Source organism: Acanthochromis polyacanthus, chromosome 7 (assembly GCF_021347895.1).
Source record: "Acanthochromis polyacanthus isolate Apoly-LR-REF ecotype Palm Island chromosome 7, KAUST_Apoly_ChrSc, whole genome shotgun sequence".
In the NCBI taxonomy this organism is placed as follows: Eukaryota; Metazoa; Chordata; class Actinopteri; family Pomacentridae; genus Acanthochromis; species Acanthochromis polyacanthus.
In genome coordinates, this window is record NC_067119.1 from 28,653,225 (window position 1) to 28,669,839 (window position 16,615).

At 40.4% G+C, this 16,615-nt stretch overlaps 1 protein-coding gene across 2 annotated transcripts in view; it reads left to right on the forward strand.

The window, feature by feature from the left end:
- adgrd1 (adhesion G protein-coupled receptor D1) overlaps nucleotides 1–16,615 on the forward strand; it is a 35,481-nt gene that overhangs the window by 1,943 nt on the left and 16,923 nt on the right. For both annotated transcript variants that reach the window (XM_051951236.1, XM_022193158.2), the window contains 10 exons: nucleotides 635–757; nucleotides 847–1,023; nucleotides 3,346–3,603; nucleotides 4,876–4,943; nucleotides 5,494–5,643; nucleotides 5,723–5,773; nucleotides 7,898–8,021; nucleotides 8,351–8,458; nucleotides 9,714–9,789; nucleotides 10,629–10,770. In XM_051951236.1, the coding sequence (XP_051807196.1) occupies nucleotides 635–757; nucleotides 847–1,023; nucleotides 3,346–3,603; nucleotides 4,876–4,943; nucleotides 5,494–5,643; nucleotides 5,723–5,773; nucleotides 7,898–8,021; nucleotides 8,351–8,458; nucleotides 9,714–9,789; nucleotides 10,629–10,770 (1,277 nt within the window). The remainder of the gene's footprint in view (nucleotides 1–634; nucleotides 758–846; nucleotides 1,024–3,345; nucleotides 3,604–4,875; nucleotides 4,944–5,493; nucleotides 5,644–5,722; nucleotides 5,774–7,897; nucleotides 8,022–8,350; nucleotides 8,459–9,713; nucleotides 9,790–10,628; nucleotides 10,771–16,615) is intronic.

A 16,615-nucleotide genomic window follows, 5' to 3' on the forward strand; every position in this document is an offset into this window, starting at 1 on the left:
CCACACGGTCGAGCTGAGCGTTTCACACTCCTCTCCATGTTCAGTCCTTTGTTCCTGCGTCACAAGAAAAGGAATATGTGTGCTTTTAATTAATACATTATTGTATTTTAGCTTTAGTCAGAAAAAAGTGTACCAGGACACTTTAGTTATTTACAGTTTATTGCCTTTTGAGATACAAAGAGACACTTACACTACCATTCAAAATTTGGGGTCACCCAGGCAATTTCATGTTTTCCATGAAAGCTCACACTTTTATTCGTGTATTAACATAATTGCGCAAGGGTTTTCTAATCATCAATTAGCCTTTCAACACCATTAGCTAACACAATGTAGCATTAGAACACAGGAGTGATGGTTGCTGGAAATGTTCCTCTGTACCCCTATGGAGATATTCCATTAAAAATCAGCTGTTTCCAGCTAGAATAATCATTTACCACATTAACAATGTCTTGAATGGATTTCTGATGAATTTGATGTTATCTTCACTGAAAAAAAATGCTTTTCTTCCAAAATAAGGACATTTCTAAGTGACCCAAAGCTTGTGAATGGTAGTGTATGTCCTTCAGTTGCCAAACTATTTGGCTAAACCAACCTTTTCAACAAAAGTTATGTCTATGATTTGTGCTTTGCACAGACATTGTTGAAGGAATGGTCAACAAAGGCATCTTTCTGAATGGAGATAATGGCGGCACCTTTCTTCACTTTGGAAGCTACCAGAACTCTTGTATTAGTGACCCTACTTTGTGCGGTCCTGAGGGTTAGTGCACTGTACATCATGCACTCCATCATTTGTACTGATTTGTATTACGTACAGATGGCTACAAGACATTTCTCATCCTTCTCTAGGCATTACCTTTTCCTTTTTTTGGAAAAACCACGAGGCCGAGTCTCGGTTTGCTGTAGCCTCTGGAGGAAAAGTTATCTCCAACGGCTTCTCAGTCTACACTAACCCCCACGGAGGATATGTGGAGTTTTACACTCGAGGCAACAACCACCGATGGAAGGCAGACATCAGAGTTCCAGGTACAGTGAATGAATTTTTCCTTTGTATTGAACAAGGTTGTTTTAGTTACATTTCCCACAGGCACCAAGGAGGAATGTATTTCGATCTTCATAGTTCCATAAATTGTTAGTTATGTCATTGGATTCATGGTTTGGTTAACTTAAACCAGATGTAGCCACAGGCAGTTGATTTGGCAATCCAGGGATAAATTGCATAAATTATTCGTACGGCACAAAACATACAATTTTATAAGATGCTGTCATCTCCTGTCTTAAGTAAAATAATGTTGTGGGGTTGGTGAAGGTCAGCTTAGATGAAATATGAAACGCAATAAAGGTCAAAGTGTGACCAATATTTTAAAAGCATTCCTGAAAATAAGATTTTCTTTTCAATGAGATGAAATGGTTTGGTAAACTGTTTTGACAAAATGGAATAAACCATGAGCGATTCAACATTACGTGAAGCTTTTACCAGTCAGTTCGTAGTTCTCATATGACTTCTGTCATCTTTGTTTTTGCTGTAGTTGCTCAAAGTTGTGTTCTCCAGCGTCATAACTCAATTTTGATTTAAGCGCTTGGTTACAGCGGATCAAACGTCATCTGGTTCTCATAAAATGTCACATGTCAAACCTTTAGGACATAACATCAAAAACCTGTCAGTTCTCTCTCTCCCATGTCACAGGTGTGAGGAAAAGTTTACAGTGTGATGGACCTTGAGGTGCCATGTGACCAATAATGTAATTATAAGAGCAGGCTAAGAATGTTGCACTGAACAGAGAGAAATCTCTGCATAAAGAAGTGAAGGAGTCAAAAAGTGGGCAGTCTTTTACACATATGGTTTATATTGTAGCCACAACTGAAATGAGTTTTGTTGTTATTCTCTTTTAGCAGATGTGTTTTCACACAGTGAATGTATTGTCTTTTGGGATTTCCTTATTGTTCATTTGTTTCTTTGCTCTTTGTGTTATACAATAGACTGGAAGGATTAAGGCCTGCAGTTTTTCGTGGGCACACAGATATGTGTACATCATTAAATAAAAATGTCAAATAAAACTTAAAGTAATGCTAATGATTATCCCAACAACAACAAAAATGTAGTGAACTGAGTAGAACATCAGTTAAGTTTAATTTTAAAAACTTGGGGGATTCCTTAGCTTTTTTTATCTAAGCTAGAGTAATAATGTGGTTAAAAAAGGCTCTAAAATTGCCCAGTACTTTGGTTTAGGACCAAATACTTGTAAAAGTGAAACATTCCTATTAGCCTCTGCTGTACTTTGTGCTTAGTGCTGATTCATAGGTTGCAGGCTAACAAGCTCATATAAATGTCGCTAATTGTGGCTCACTAAGTCAATATGACCCTCTCTGCTCATTAATCAAACCAATAAAAACATGTTTTTTTTTAATTGCGCTAAAATATTTGATGATAATCCCCACCCCAACACCTCCTGCTATCCTCACCCCCCTCATCCCCAACCAAATCACCCCACCGGTCGAGGCAGACAGCCCCCTCCCTGAGCCTGGTTCTGTCTGAGGTTTTTTTTATTCCTTCCCATTGTCAGTCATAGGGAATCCAAAGGCAACTTTGGATTGTTGGATTTTCTGTTTCCTCTGTATAATTCGTAAGGTCTGTACCTTACTATGCTAAGCACAGTGAGATGGCATGTTGTGTATCTGAGTTATATAAATACAACGGAACTGAACTGAATTGAATATTTACAATTTTTTCAAAGAAAATAATCTGTTCATGTCTAAAACTGGCTTATTAACTCTGTGTTGTTGCTCAGCTCACCTGTGACTCTGTTCAAACACTGTAAAGCTGCTCTACGCTACACGTTGGCAAGTTGTAATATAGGAGTAATTCAGCTCTGCATCTCTTAACCAGCTCTGAAGATGAAAGATGATACAGAAAATCTCATCCTGGGAGTTGACAGACATGTTTATTTCTGTTTATATGTTACATATTTCTGTTACACATTAAACAATGGAAGTCTGAATCTGTGTTTCTGAGATCTGCAGCTTCAGAGCACTGCAGCTTCAAGATGTAAACACTCAGATGTGGCTTAGACTCCTTATTTGCTCAAGATCTAATATGATAATAATTATATTGTTTTGTCCACCCCATCAACATGTATGACGAGTGAAAGATATTAGCAGGACTATTACCACTCTGACATTGTGAACACAAATAGAAAATGAAGAAGCTTTCTAAAAGTTTATGGCAGAACTGTTGTATAGTGTTAGATTTCAGTCGTACCTTATATAATGTATTTGTCACATACGATTCTAATAAGTAAATCATAAACATTGATAACTGATGTTTTCATTCTGTGTTTCCTCTACCAGGGCCTTACTGGACACATGTTCTCTTCACATGGACTAAGAATGACGGGCTGAAGGTCTACATCAATGGGACCTACACAGCTGGTGACAGAGTTGGCAGAGTCTCTGACAACTATGGAGACCCCTACCCCGACCTTGTCATTGGCACTGGCAACAACCGGGCATATGGTCACTACGTGACAGGGGCCTTCGATGAATTTGTCATCTGGGAAAAAGCCCTTTCACCTACACAGATCTGGTACTACTACAGTGCAGCCGTAGGTAGGACGCCGCACTCTATTGGAAAGTATTTCCTGTCACTCTAGGACATGGCGTATCTATTGAAAAGCTTTCTCCCTTTTGACTCTGCTCTGAGGAAACAGGGGTTAAAAAGCAATTTCCGTCCTTGTCCTAGCTACATTCCGTGCACAGCGTTCATGCATAAGAAGATATTAAAGTATACAAATGTAGCCCACCTCCCTGTCAAATGGCTCTTCTTGCACAAAACATTCTCTTGACTTTCCACCATATAAGTGCCATGGACCACATAGTTCTGCCTTATAAGTATTTATGAGAGTGCAGAGGCTTGTTTAGTTGCAGGGGGCAGATCATTTTGATTTAATGTGACAGGTTAAACAGGCCAGGACACAACCCCCAGACTCTTGTCTGTTTTTGTTCTGTTTACCTCCTTTGGTCAGTAGCGTGCCATAAATGGACAAAACGTCGACATTTATGAGAACTTCGAGTACTGACATTCCTTTGTGTGATAATCCATATTAACACATTTAATGGTAGTCTGACAAATATTCACAGTATGATGAGAAGTAGTGAGTTAAATCACTTTTTGTTGTGTATGAATCACCCTGATGAGTGAGGGTGAGGGTGCACGCTGCCTTGGTCCTAGTGTTCATGACAATAGTAGTGAAAACTGGTACTGTGTCCTGATGGAGCTTCAGCCGGTCACAGTATTTGAAGCATAGAGTGCTCACAGCCTTAATTTCTTCTACGAAGTTATTACCAAAAGCAATATATGCCACTGACCATTACCAGACATGATGATCCTGACTGTTATGGTTACAGAAAAATATTTTAACTTCTCCAGGCCACACATATAAAATGTTACATTGAACCAAAGAAGAGCAGGAATGGTTCAGATACACACCTCTAATGTATGTCCATAAATGGCCATTTTCTCTTAGCCAGTTGGTGCTGTTTTTATTAAATGACAGCAAAGACATAAAATATACCTAAGCCACGTACAGAAGCTTGTGGCAGAGTATTATGTGGTTGATTGTCCCAGTTTTGTAGAAGTTGTAATCCATCTCCTTTCATGTCCAGGCGTTACAGTCAAACTGTACGTTTTATGGTGATGAAACCCAGCTACAGCAGCAGCCTTTTCTGGTCACGTTCAACAAAGGACAAAGAAAATAACAAAGTGAAAGGCCATCTAAACTGAACAATTTGGCCAAGGATAAGGAGTGAAATACAACCACACAGGTCAACAATGTTGTTCTTATCCCACTTTAATGGAGCCCTTTGTATTGTCTTTTCTAGGTCAGGCCATTCTTGCTGCCACAACTCCCAGAATCTCCAAACAAGCCACTTCAACTACACCGACAGTCGTAAGTGTGTCACTTCTAACTTTGTAGGGTCACCAAGAGCCAATCTGACAACTAAATAGAACTGTAAACCACATCTGTGAACTATCCAGGCTCTCTTCACAAGTACAGCATCCACACAGAGATGGTTCGGGGAGTTACCGCAGATGTTTTGGGCCAAAATAAGCATCATCACAGAAGTGAGATGAAGGCCTTTTGCTTGAATCAACACTAACAGTTCATTTCTTACTGAGGCATTATTTCCTTTTGACAATAGATGGAAACAGGGGATATTGAGAGCACATGTGGATAGGCTGTTTATTAAAGGGCTTTGGAGGTAGAACTAATAAAGACATAAAAGACAGTGGAGACAGCTGCTCACTACGACACAAAATGGCTCCCTGTAGGGCACCGGGCTTAAAAAGAGCAACATTGAATCACTTGTCCAAAGAGCATTCCCTCAATTCAGGCTATCAGTTACTAAACATCCTGTGTATGTTGGAACTCGGTGCTCCTTCGGAAACTTCCTCCTGATAGCGAACTTCATTCGCTGCCTGATGTTCTTTCTCCCCAGAGAGCCACTGAAGTGAGTCCTCCTGTCGTCAGCAGCCACGGAGAGGAGGTCCAAAGCTCGCCGGGCCCCGAGTCCATGCCAGTCATCGGCTTCCTGAAGGCGCTGCCCAATAGGACCATTCCTCACAACACTGCCAACAACCTCACACAGGTCTCAGTCGTACACACACGTCAAACACAAAAGCTCATGTGACGCGACAGTTCCGTGATGTCCCTTTTCTTCCACGCAGGCTTTTCTCAAAAGTGTGGAAGAAGTGCTGTCCTCTCCGGGATTGCCTGAGGTAAATGAGTTCACACTGTTGTTGCGCAACGTCCAAACATGACATAATACAACATATGCAATTTGGTGATTACTTTAATCCGAGACACTTAAGCGATCCATGAGTTTGAGATTTTAACACTGTATGTTATTGTCACAAGTGGTGCCAGCAGCAGTAACAGTAACTGGCAGCGTACCTGCACAGAATTACACTCGAATATAGCGTTGCAAATTGTATGCGACAGTACTGCTGACTATAAAATGATCATTGTCATTATAAAGTGCTCTCCAACACAATGCCTGTTTGCTGCACTGTACTCTCATCCTGGCCAAATCTCTGCGCTCTCATATACAAACACCAGTGTGTGGTTTCAGCACATTGGCTGCTCAGAACAAGCGTGCTTGTTTTTGTAGGAGCAAACTGAAACAGATGTTCACATCACACTTGGACAGTAGACTCAGTGTTAAAACCAATCGAGATATCAAGTGTTTTTTAGGTTGATAATGTAACACTACATGGCCTATTAGTTTATTGTTTCTGGCATTTTGTATTTAATCTCATTTAGTTCAATTCCATTTTTGAAATTGTGTTTATTATTACCAGCATATCACAGCATTGATCCTCACATTTTACATAATTGTAGTTAATGGTAAAGCAAGACTCTATCATTTTTGGAAGATTGTTCTCCTTACAAATGAAAAAATTTAGTTAGAATCAAATTTTTACTATATGATTAAAAGATTTCACTATAACAATATCACAGTCATTAATAGAAAATTTGAAAAAAAGTCAAATTGTAAGTCAGATTCATCTTTAATTTACTTTATTGTGTGTTTTGTCTGTTTTGTGGCCTTCAAAATATGAATTTAGAGAGGTAAAGACAGAATTACAACAATTACTGTGCTGTATGTTATTGTTATGTTGGAGTATCAACTAGATAATTACATTCATTTAATATTTACAATATTGTCATATCTGCATTATTAACATAAAATCATTCTTAAAATATAATGGATGATTTCCTTACCAAGACTTCACACCTGTTAATAATTAAACTAAATATGAAATTGTGCAGTTCGATGGATCCAGTGATTTTGCTGTTACAAGTTTACATGTTCCTTCTCCACTTGTCATTTCTTGATCAGTTTAGCTTATTCCCTAAAGTAGATGCTGCACAGAAGCAATTTGCTTTCAAAGTTTGTGTCATCAGTTTCAGTTTCCACACAGATTTAGATTTTGACTTTAATTCACATGTGTAACTGAGTTTGTATGTGATGCTCAAACATTCTAGTGTAAAATATATTAAATAATATTTGTGTAAAACGATAGTGTGAGCAATGGCAATGCTAAAAGGTAGTTAGTACCAACCGTTATCGTGTAAATGTCATTTCCCACAGCGGCCACTGTGTAGCAAAAGTTACACAGACAACCTTTAAATGATCATTTGTCAGACATGTGTGTTTTGCTTTTGAGTTGCTGTCCCATGTGAATGAGTGTAAATGGTAAAATATTGTAAAATGATGGCTGGACAGCTCAGATCAGGTGAAACTCCTCAATGAAACAACAAACTGAACTGGAAACGTAACACTGACACTGTTGACAGAGCACACAGCTTAGTGTATTAATGTTGTACATATGCTCCCAGCTTGTTGAGTACTTTTGTTGTGCGTGGTTTATTAATTTAAGTGAATTGTTGCTACAGCACTGTAATTTCTGATTCCCAGCCTATTATGAATAAAAACAGGAGTTATTAGTTTTGGTTCATCCAGAGTTTCTACAATTCTCCTGTGCTGAGATCAGCAGTGAACTTGGCCCAAAGCATTTGTTCCTAGACCGTGAGAAGGTGTTGGACAGATAGTGGACCTTACATGCACTAAACTGGTTCATGTGTAACTCACATCGAGTCATTTGTGACACGGGCTTACTGTGTTTTTAGTGTCAAAACTTCAGTTAAGTTCACCTGTTTTTACACATAGAAATGTTCAGGTTTAACCTAAACTATTCTATATTTGTTAAACACATCTGAGAAACAGTGATGTTCTAAAGATGACACAATGAAGTGGTCAACATGAATCAGTGCTTGTTCCTGAAAAAACATCATGTGTAGTCTTGTTGTGAACATTTTCCTGTTGGGTCGCTGAGCAGCAGTCCACCCCTGTGGTCAGCGGTCTGATCGAGACAGTGGACAGAGTGATGGAACATATGGTGACTAACCTGGAGCCCAGCCCCAACTCCCTCATCTCTCTGGGTGGAACATCTTTTGTTGCAGGTCAGTGTGGTGTCAGCCCTCCATAATGTAGCTCACAGTTTGTCATTCCTGTGGACACAGAGCCTCCAGCTAGCAGCATATGTTTTCTAATTCAGAGGACAAGTGTGGGTCAGATAAGCAGGGGTCAACCTCTCCACCTTTCCTCTGCATGGTGTAGGTCTTTTCTTGCATAATGTTTTGTTTGCCCCTGAGCTTGTTTGTCTCTTTTCTCCCCAGAGTGACTTGATATCTTTGATCCACCCCTGACAAAGCAGATTGGTCTTATTGCGTGCTTCTCGGTTTGTTTTTCCTCAACAGTTCCCACTTTTTCTAACCTCTGACCTCCACAGATTACTCTCTGATGAAATTCCCTGAGAACTTCAACCTGCCCCATTACCGCTTCCCAACGCAGGGCAAGAACTACATCTCTGTGCCTGGAGAGGCGTTCACCATGCAGTGTAAGTGCAAATATTACAACCTACACGTGTTCAGCGTAATGTTGAAAGTGGAACATTCCTATAGTACGGATTCTCTGTATAGAAAATAGCGGCTAGGTTGAGTGTGAATGCTGCACATTAGTCGTGCACTGGTCCTGCCAAGAGTAAATTGTCCAGCTGGGAGGCTCTTGTTATTAGCTGGGTAATTTATTATGCTAAGATTTAAAACTACTAACATAGCATACAGTGTAGGACAGGAGTGCCATGAGAGCTTTTGTGTGGCTTTACAGTGCACCGTAGAAATCCAGCTATGACTTTAATGTTGGCAGTTACCCTTTTATTCGAAACAGAAAGAATGAGAGAGAGCGATTTTTCTCCACTTTCCTCCGTCATTAAAACAAATGGACCCACATAGAGGAGTGAGGGAGAGCAGTAATTACAGCGGGCATTGAAACTCTGTTTGTTTGACTTTGTGTTGAGGTCAGATTCCCTCGGCTCCACCTGGCTGCTGCGTGCACCGTGTTGCCATACAAACACCAGAATAGACCGTTTTAATAATTCATTAAAGGGCTATTATCAGAAATGGAATATATGTTATTGCTTGACCCATTAGAGCCAGGACCACATTAACTTGTAGCTCTGGCTCTATGAAACGCTACAAGAACAGTTTTTATATCCTAATTAAGTACAGAGAATGCTACACATTGGCATGTTAGGACACTTTTTCTTATTCTCTCTTTTCCTCACTGATCGCCTCATGATCTCCCACGAGACCTGCTAGGGGGCTTTTTGTTGAAATATTCTTTTGGAAGGTCGAAAAAACCATCTTGCAGCATATACGCCACACATTTGTTTGACATCTGTGAGCTTTTGTTGTTCTAGTCAGCAAGTCCCGGGTGGAAGGCCTTTGAAAGGAGGAATAGGACCATTAAGGATTTCCTCCAATTTCATTGTTTATCTTGCAGTGTTGAGGTGGGACCGAGCTGAGTGATAGGTCAGACCAGGGGAGGGGAACCAGACCTCCTGCTCTCCCCCGGTGAAGTCATGTAGATGTTTCATAAGCTTTCCCAACATCCACGTGGTTCGCAGCACTCTCCCTTTCACCCTTGTGCGAGTATATGGCTGTCCTATTAGGCCGCCGGTGCCAGCGTGCGGTGGCAAGGCGGCGTTAATTAACTTCCCTTCTTTGTGAGCATTTTAGCAGCGCTGCTTTACATTCCCTGTCCTCTGTATAGTCCTTACACTGTCAGTCTCTGTGTTGTCTTCGTTTCCTCAGCTCAAACCACCATCGTTGGTCTTTTCTACCACAACATGCACAGCTACTACAAAGAAATCAGCCCCGTCAAGACCAGGTAAGAAGACAATGTAGCCCCCAATGTACAAAGTTCCTTTATTACTCCTTGTATAAAGAAAAATGCGGCCTCTCTCTTTGTGCTTTCTGTGGAGTCTGATCTACTGGTACTGAAGCGCCCCTGTTTCCTGAAGCCCAGAACAGCTGAAGCCTGGGGCCAAAGCCTTATCAGTCCTTCCCACCTATCTCTCATCTCACCACTGACTGATACACCCTGCTATTAGCTCCACACATCCATCCAGCCCCCCTCCCCTCAGTTATTGTCTCATCACTGGAACAAGTCTAACACAGCTTGTTCCAGTTTCAGTATTTACGTTTACCAAATGTGACATCACACTGATTAAACATGTTTTTCCCCCTCACTTTTACGCTTTACAGAAATTAAAGTGCCAAATGTAAAATATGTGAGAGTACATTTGGAGATGTTTGTCACTGACTGCCAAGGTGAGAAGGTCCCTTTGTATCATGATGGAGCGAAGATGCTAGTGTGATCCCAATGTCACATATGTGATGATCCTGAAAAACTACTGATGCAATACTGCTGCTTGTCAGTGTGATTCATTATATAGACAGATGGCCAAAGTCCCATCTAAATGCTACTGTGTGTAACACTTATGTGTTGGTGTGAGAGCCAGATAACAGCGATAATTGGTGCTATTATATGATAGTTTAACAGGCTATTAACTGAGGCTCTGGAGCATTTTTTTCTGGTTTATCAGACTATCTATCTTGGCCTAGTTTTACTGTCCCTTTCTTCTGCATGTGTAGCTCTGCTTCTATTTCCTACTGCCTATTTTACCATCTGTTTTTTATTCTGTTCTCCATTTTTTTGTCTCTTAGGATTAATGAAGCAGCTGATTTCAAGGACCACAAGATCCAGGTAGCGAGCTGTCTAATCTCTCTAAAAGTGGAGCCTCTACCGGCCTTGTCGGTGAATCTTTCCGGTACTCCGCTCATCAAGATCGTCCTCACCCATGTCTTGGTAAGAACTGACCAGTACACTGTCCTTGTTCCTTTTTATTTAACCCATGTCTTCATCAGTCATTTTCTTTCTGTGTGACTCAGTAATGCTGTGAAAATGGAGTGCATTCCCAGTTTGCTGGGTGTGGGACACCCACCTTATCAGTGGAAAGAGGGTTATGGTCTGCCTGCAGCTACAGTAGCCAAATCCCCCCCACATGAAATCTATCAGCTCTATTTTTGGTGTTCTCTTGTGTAAGAAGATGAGTGTCTGTCACTGACTGAGGCTTGTGCAGCTGAGTATTCAGCAGAACAAAGAGCAAAGCCTATTTTGGTTTTCATTAGCCTGCAAAGGTTTTCCCTCGCGGAGCATGTGGCTTCCAGAAAGCAAGCTGATTATGGACATTTGAACTGCGAGCTTTGGGCATTTTGAAAGGAACAATAACTTTCTTTTATGAACAACATATTTTTCCTTTGCTGCTTTATGACAGGGACTCTGCCAGTTTTCCATGGGAAAAGCCATTGAAACTCATCATGAAAATTAACTTCAAAATGTGTATTACATTAGCTTGCAATGTCCTGTAAAGTCAGAAATGCAGCAGTGCACTTAACAACCATGTCTATTTTTTAAATATGTTTTTTACATTGATTTGAAGACATTCTTTTCATCTAAATGAATTGTGTTAATAGCTCATTATTTGACCATTATTTGACCAAACCCTCCGCAATGTAGTTCTGGTTAATTTACAAATCCTGCAAGAAGTATTAAGAGAATTAACATTACATTTTTTCATTCGTCACTCATAAAAGCACAAAAATAAACTCCTGCAGCTTTATGAAACCATGGTAATATTGCTTTGTTGGCCTTCATTTCCCTGGTGAAATAAATGTTTATGCTGTAATTATCTGGCCTGGTTCCTGTGACAGTGATTAACTCTGTTTGTTTTAGCAGACACCATGGGAGAGGGCTTTATAATCTCCTTTGTTGTAGGAGTGCTGGAGATGCTCACCAGTTCTGCTGTCTGTTGAGTCAAGGTGTTTCTATTTTAGTTGGACTGCTTTTACCTCTGATGTAAGGATAAATCAGGTTTCTTACATTCCTTCCTTTCTATTCCATTACAAATAAGCTGTTATACTTATTACTAACGCACGCTGATTGGAGCACACCATGCCAGCACATTTCAGCTTAACATAGCTCAGATGATGATTTATATCGAGGAGCTGCATCGTAATTTGGCACGAAGCACTTTTGGCTGTGATCGTGTCCAGAAATGGGTTGTTTTGCCGGTTTGTTGCACAGACCTGTAGGTGGATTTAGTCAAAAAGTGACTATTTTCGGATTTTAAATGTCTTTGGCAGGCGGTGGATTCTTATCACCTCCCTGGCTCGGAGGCAGGGAGGGCGGTTTCACACAGTATGAGGCAGACATTACCCATCGTTGTTTACGCTGGTCTTTACTGTCTGCGCAAGTTAGCGAAACCTCGGATGTCCTCTCATGGCACAAGTTCATGGGGCCAGTGTGAGTGATTTGCAGCTGACCTCTCTGTTTAGTGTAGACAGTGACTTCATTAAAACCTAGCGGGGGAGCTGAATGTGTCTGAAGCAGAGATATGTCAGCTCTCTCATCTGTCTTTTCATGCTGTCATGGCTACAAGTCATGTGTTCCATCTCTAGCACTGGACAAACAGTCAGCTCAGATCTAAATCTCATCCATTCTCTCTATCCAACACCTGCCCTGATAAAACATTCCCTACTATGGATTGATGGCGGTATCGAGCTGTACAAAGCCTTGGGTCATGGCAGGTACCACTCGCTCAAGCCGAGGTCACAGCCGCTGATTGATGCCCTCTGAGGTCAGTGAAGCAGCCCGGTGAGGTCATGCCATTCCCAGCTGACTCAGTCAGAGCTGAGGTGCCTCCATCACACTTTCTGTGGCACGGAGCAGGTTTGATACCCTGACAAGGCGTTATCAAGGCTGCTGGAGGCCCACATGCTTTCTCACGCCATTCGACTGTGGTGTTGATTGGGCCCTGGCTCCATCCGTTATTTATCACCGCTGTCTGACTCCGGTTCAGTTTGAGAGGGCTGAAGAGAAGAAAAAGGAGGCCGGGAGGCATGGGGGTCTGTAGTTAAACATTAATACATGCATAAAAAGGCCAACACCTCCTCCTCGTCCTCTTCTTCCATCAAAGCATCACACCGATGGTATGAAGTGAATGAATGGAAAGATTGATTTCATGAGCACAGTCGATTTACACGGTCAAAACTGGGAGGATTTAAAAAACAGACTTTGACAGGGGCGCTGGACTTTACAGGCTTATAAAGCAGCGTGTTAGTTTGGCGGCATCATAAAGAAGGTCCAAGGTGACGGCTGGAACAGGGTGGCAGGAGTGTGCTGGTGGTCTCTGTCTGTCTCTCACTTCACTCTTATTTCATCTCATTTGGCGTGTAATGTAGAACAGGCAATTACTCACTTTAAATAAATACTTTAACATTTTGTTATTTGAGTTCTGGCAGAGATCGCCACCACTTGTCTCACGTCTGTATGTTAAATATTAGACTAGAGCCAGCAGCTGGCTAGCTTAGCTTAGCTTAGCTTACAGACTAGAAACAGACGGAAACCGCTAGCCTGGCTCAGTCCAAAGCAAAGCAAAAGAAAACTCAGCCACTAGTACCTTTAAAGGTCACATATTAATCTACTTATTCACAGCTCGTGTGGGCATAATGTGCCAGACATTTCAGCTACACATAGTTTCCAGTATGTGAAAGCTACATTTTAAACACAATTTAAAAAAAAAAAATCCAAGATGCTAAGATATTGCAATGATTTTTAATGTGTTTTATAAAAAAATGTTAAATTAAGTTATGAACAAGTTAGTTCATCAGCAAGATATTTAAAATTCTGTATTTAATAGTGAAAAATTATGCAAAAATACTGGATATACAGCATAGTTACTTGTACTGTTTTGTGTACTCTATGTATAGTATTTTATGTATTGTCACCAAGTAAGGAAACTTCACACAATCATGTCATTTGTTGACAAATATTATTAAAAAATACATTCTCCTGTATGTGGGCTCTGAAATTATAGTAGATACCTGAAATTTAATTACAGTAAGGTCACTATAAAAATTACAGTAACTGCCTGGCAACTCTGCTGTCAGTATTACACTGTAAATAAATGTTGTTTTTAAGTTGTTGTTTTTTTTATTACAGTGGAATTGACTTCTAGCTGTGGTCTTAAGGCTTTAAGTGTGACATTTTGTTCACCAAACTTTAAATATTCAGAGAAAACAATATTTATTCCACTCAGGTGACTTCATCATCACCTTTAATTAGTTCAAATATTCATCAGGTGACTGTACAAAATCTCTTAGTGACTAAGTTTTCCATATAGTTTGACCTACTGGTTTTCTCCCACAGACAAAGACAGTTTGGTAGGAAGTGACTAAAGAGGTCAGCAACAGACAAGGAAAATGCACGGCGTGTTTTTACGAAGACGTCTAGACTTGTTGGAGCTTCCTATACGTGTGGAGAATAATGGACTGATTGTTCGGCAGCTTTAAAAAGTAAACACGCAAAGGTTATTTAACACATTCTGGTACCCACGCTCTCAATCATTTAATCATGTAAGCCGATACTGGTATCAGTCCTTTCTGACACAATAGTATCCGTACTTTATTGCCAGTCTTTTTATAACTCCCAGCACACGCCCAGCTTAAACCCTGTGGGTAAAGACTCTCCTCTCTCTCTTTCTCTCTCTCTCTCTCTCTCTCCCAGCCACCCACACCCATCCATACGCCAACACACACATACAAACACAAGCTGTGTGAGCCAACACACTGATCAATCACAGATGGAGGTCTGGCTATTGCTATGCCTCACTTGCCAAAAGAGTCTTTTACAGCTCCTCCCATTTAACGCCCTCTTTCCTATCAACACTCCAATCTCGCGACCAGAACCTCTCACTACATGATGAACAAAGGCAGAGAAAGCCCCATCTGCGCCCACAGAAAAACATCAGAGGCTTCTGTGAGAGTAAAAAAAAAAAACATTAAACACCTTTGTACACCTGTGATACAAGTCTGTGTCAAGAAAAGCAAGTCTGTGAATGTGTAAAAGACTATCTTCAAGGTTTGAAAAGTCTAGGTTAGATTTAATTTAAACAAAAAAGGCCTCAGAAATCTGAAAAATGCTGCCAGATCCACGCCTGCCCGTCCAGACAGTGGCGTTGTCCCTGATATCAAACACAGAAAAAACACGGGGCAGTTAATTTTTACAGGATATAGCAGTTGCTTACAGATTTGGCTGAAGTACCGTGTCAGTGAATACTCCTGAGCTGTGTTGAGCACAGAAATAGCAAAGGACTTCTGGAGAATTTAGAACGTTTCACTGTGTCTGGAAAGTATGTCGGATCAAAACACTTCCAAAGTGGGGCAGCGATTTATTATTAATAATAGTATTAAGTTCTAGATGACAGAGAATCTCCTCGAACAGTCTCTCCCATGAAAAAGGATTTGTGATGAGAATCATTTGTTTTTCTTGAGCATGTGCAGTAGAGGCGCTTGCAGTGGGAACAGTCAGCGTGGTTATGAAGTTTGGACTGCACAAGATGTCCACACAGGGATCCATGTAGACTTCACTGGATGATGAAATTAACAATACACATGTCCATGCAGTTTCTTCCAGACACACGGACACATTTCAATTACAACTGGGACACAACAGAGCATATATAGAATCACCAGTCAAATAAGATTGAAATGAAATCATATTTTCGCTTGGTTAGATCAGCCTTTTTCTGCTGCTTATCAGGACCACATTGATTTCAGTATTTATATAATAGAATAGAATTTCATTATCATTTCAAATGCTAAAAAATGTGATATAATTTCGATGGGTGTAACAAACATACTGTGCACTTTTCTATTCATAAACTAAGCAAATTTATCCGCAGAAAAGATTTGAAGACTTCCTGTCAGCCTTTATAAAACAGCAATTGAAAAAAAATGATCATTCTTTACTATATATGAATAAACATTTCATCCATTAATAGTGAAATTAATCAGTAGACTAACTGAAAATGGAAATTAACTTTACAGCCTTAATGATAACTAGAAATTATCCACAACATACTTTCATACATTGATCAGAATCATTGTGAAACAGACATTAAATTGCATTTTAAGTCTTTGAAGGTATTAAATTTAATGCAAAATCTGTGTTTATGTTTGTCAGATGTTCAAAAAAGCAGTTTTTCTTTGTATAACCTCGTCAACTGTGATACACAAATACACGAGAAAAGGTTTTACCAACAAACATCTTCAGCAATGCATATTATTTACCCTCATTTCATCCTGTGTATTTCCCACCTTTAAACTGCAGTTGCTCTAAATGCTTTCCGCAATGTACAAATACGAACATGTTATTTGTCAGCAACAAACCAGAAATCAGAGGAATATTGCAGTGTGGCCATACGACATCATCTCATGAGAATTTAACACATGAATTCAATCATGGAGTACGTCTCCCTTTGTCTCATGAGTTTAGTTCTGAAAGGAAAAAAAAGATCACTCTGCTGTTATGAACCACAGTAAAATCCTCAGCACAGGATTTCTCTAAACGTCCACCCCTCAACTTCTCAAAAACAACTCTGCAACTTCTGGGGTCATGTAAGTGTCCCCAGTTTTCCTCACACCGTTCACGAATATCAACACGTCTCGTTGTTTTCGGGGTCTGCCTCGGAGACTGAGCTGAGGCCACAGCTGCATGTCTTTTTACATTTCCCCTGACAGCATGATCTCACTCAACGCCAGTTGTGTTTTGCTGCATGGATTCAGACTGTTACTCCGCATGCTGAGAGAGG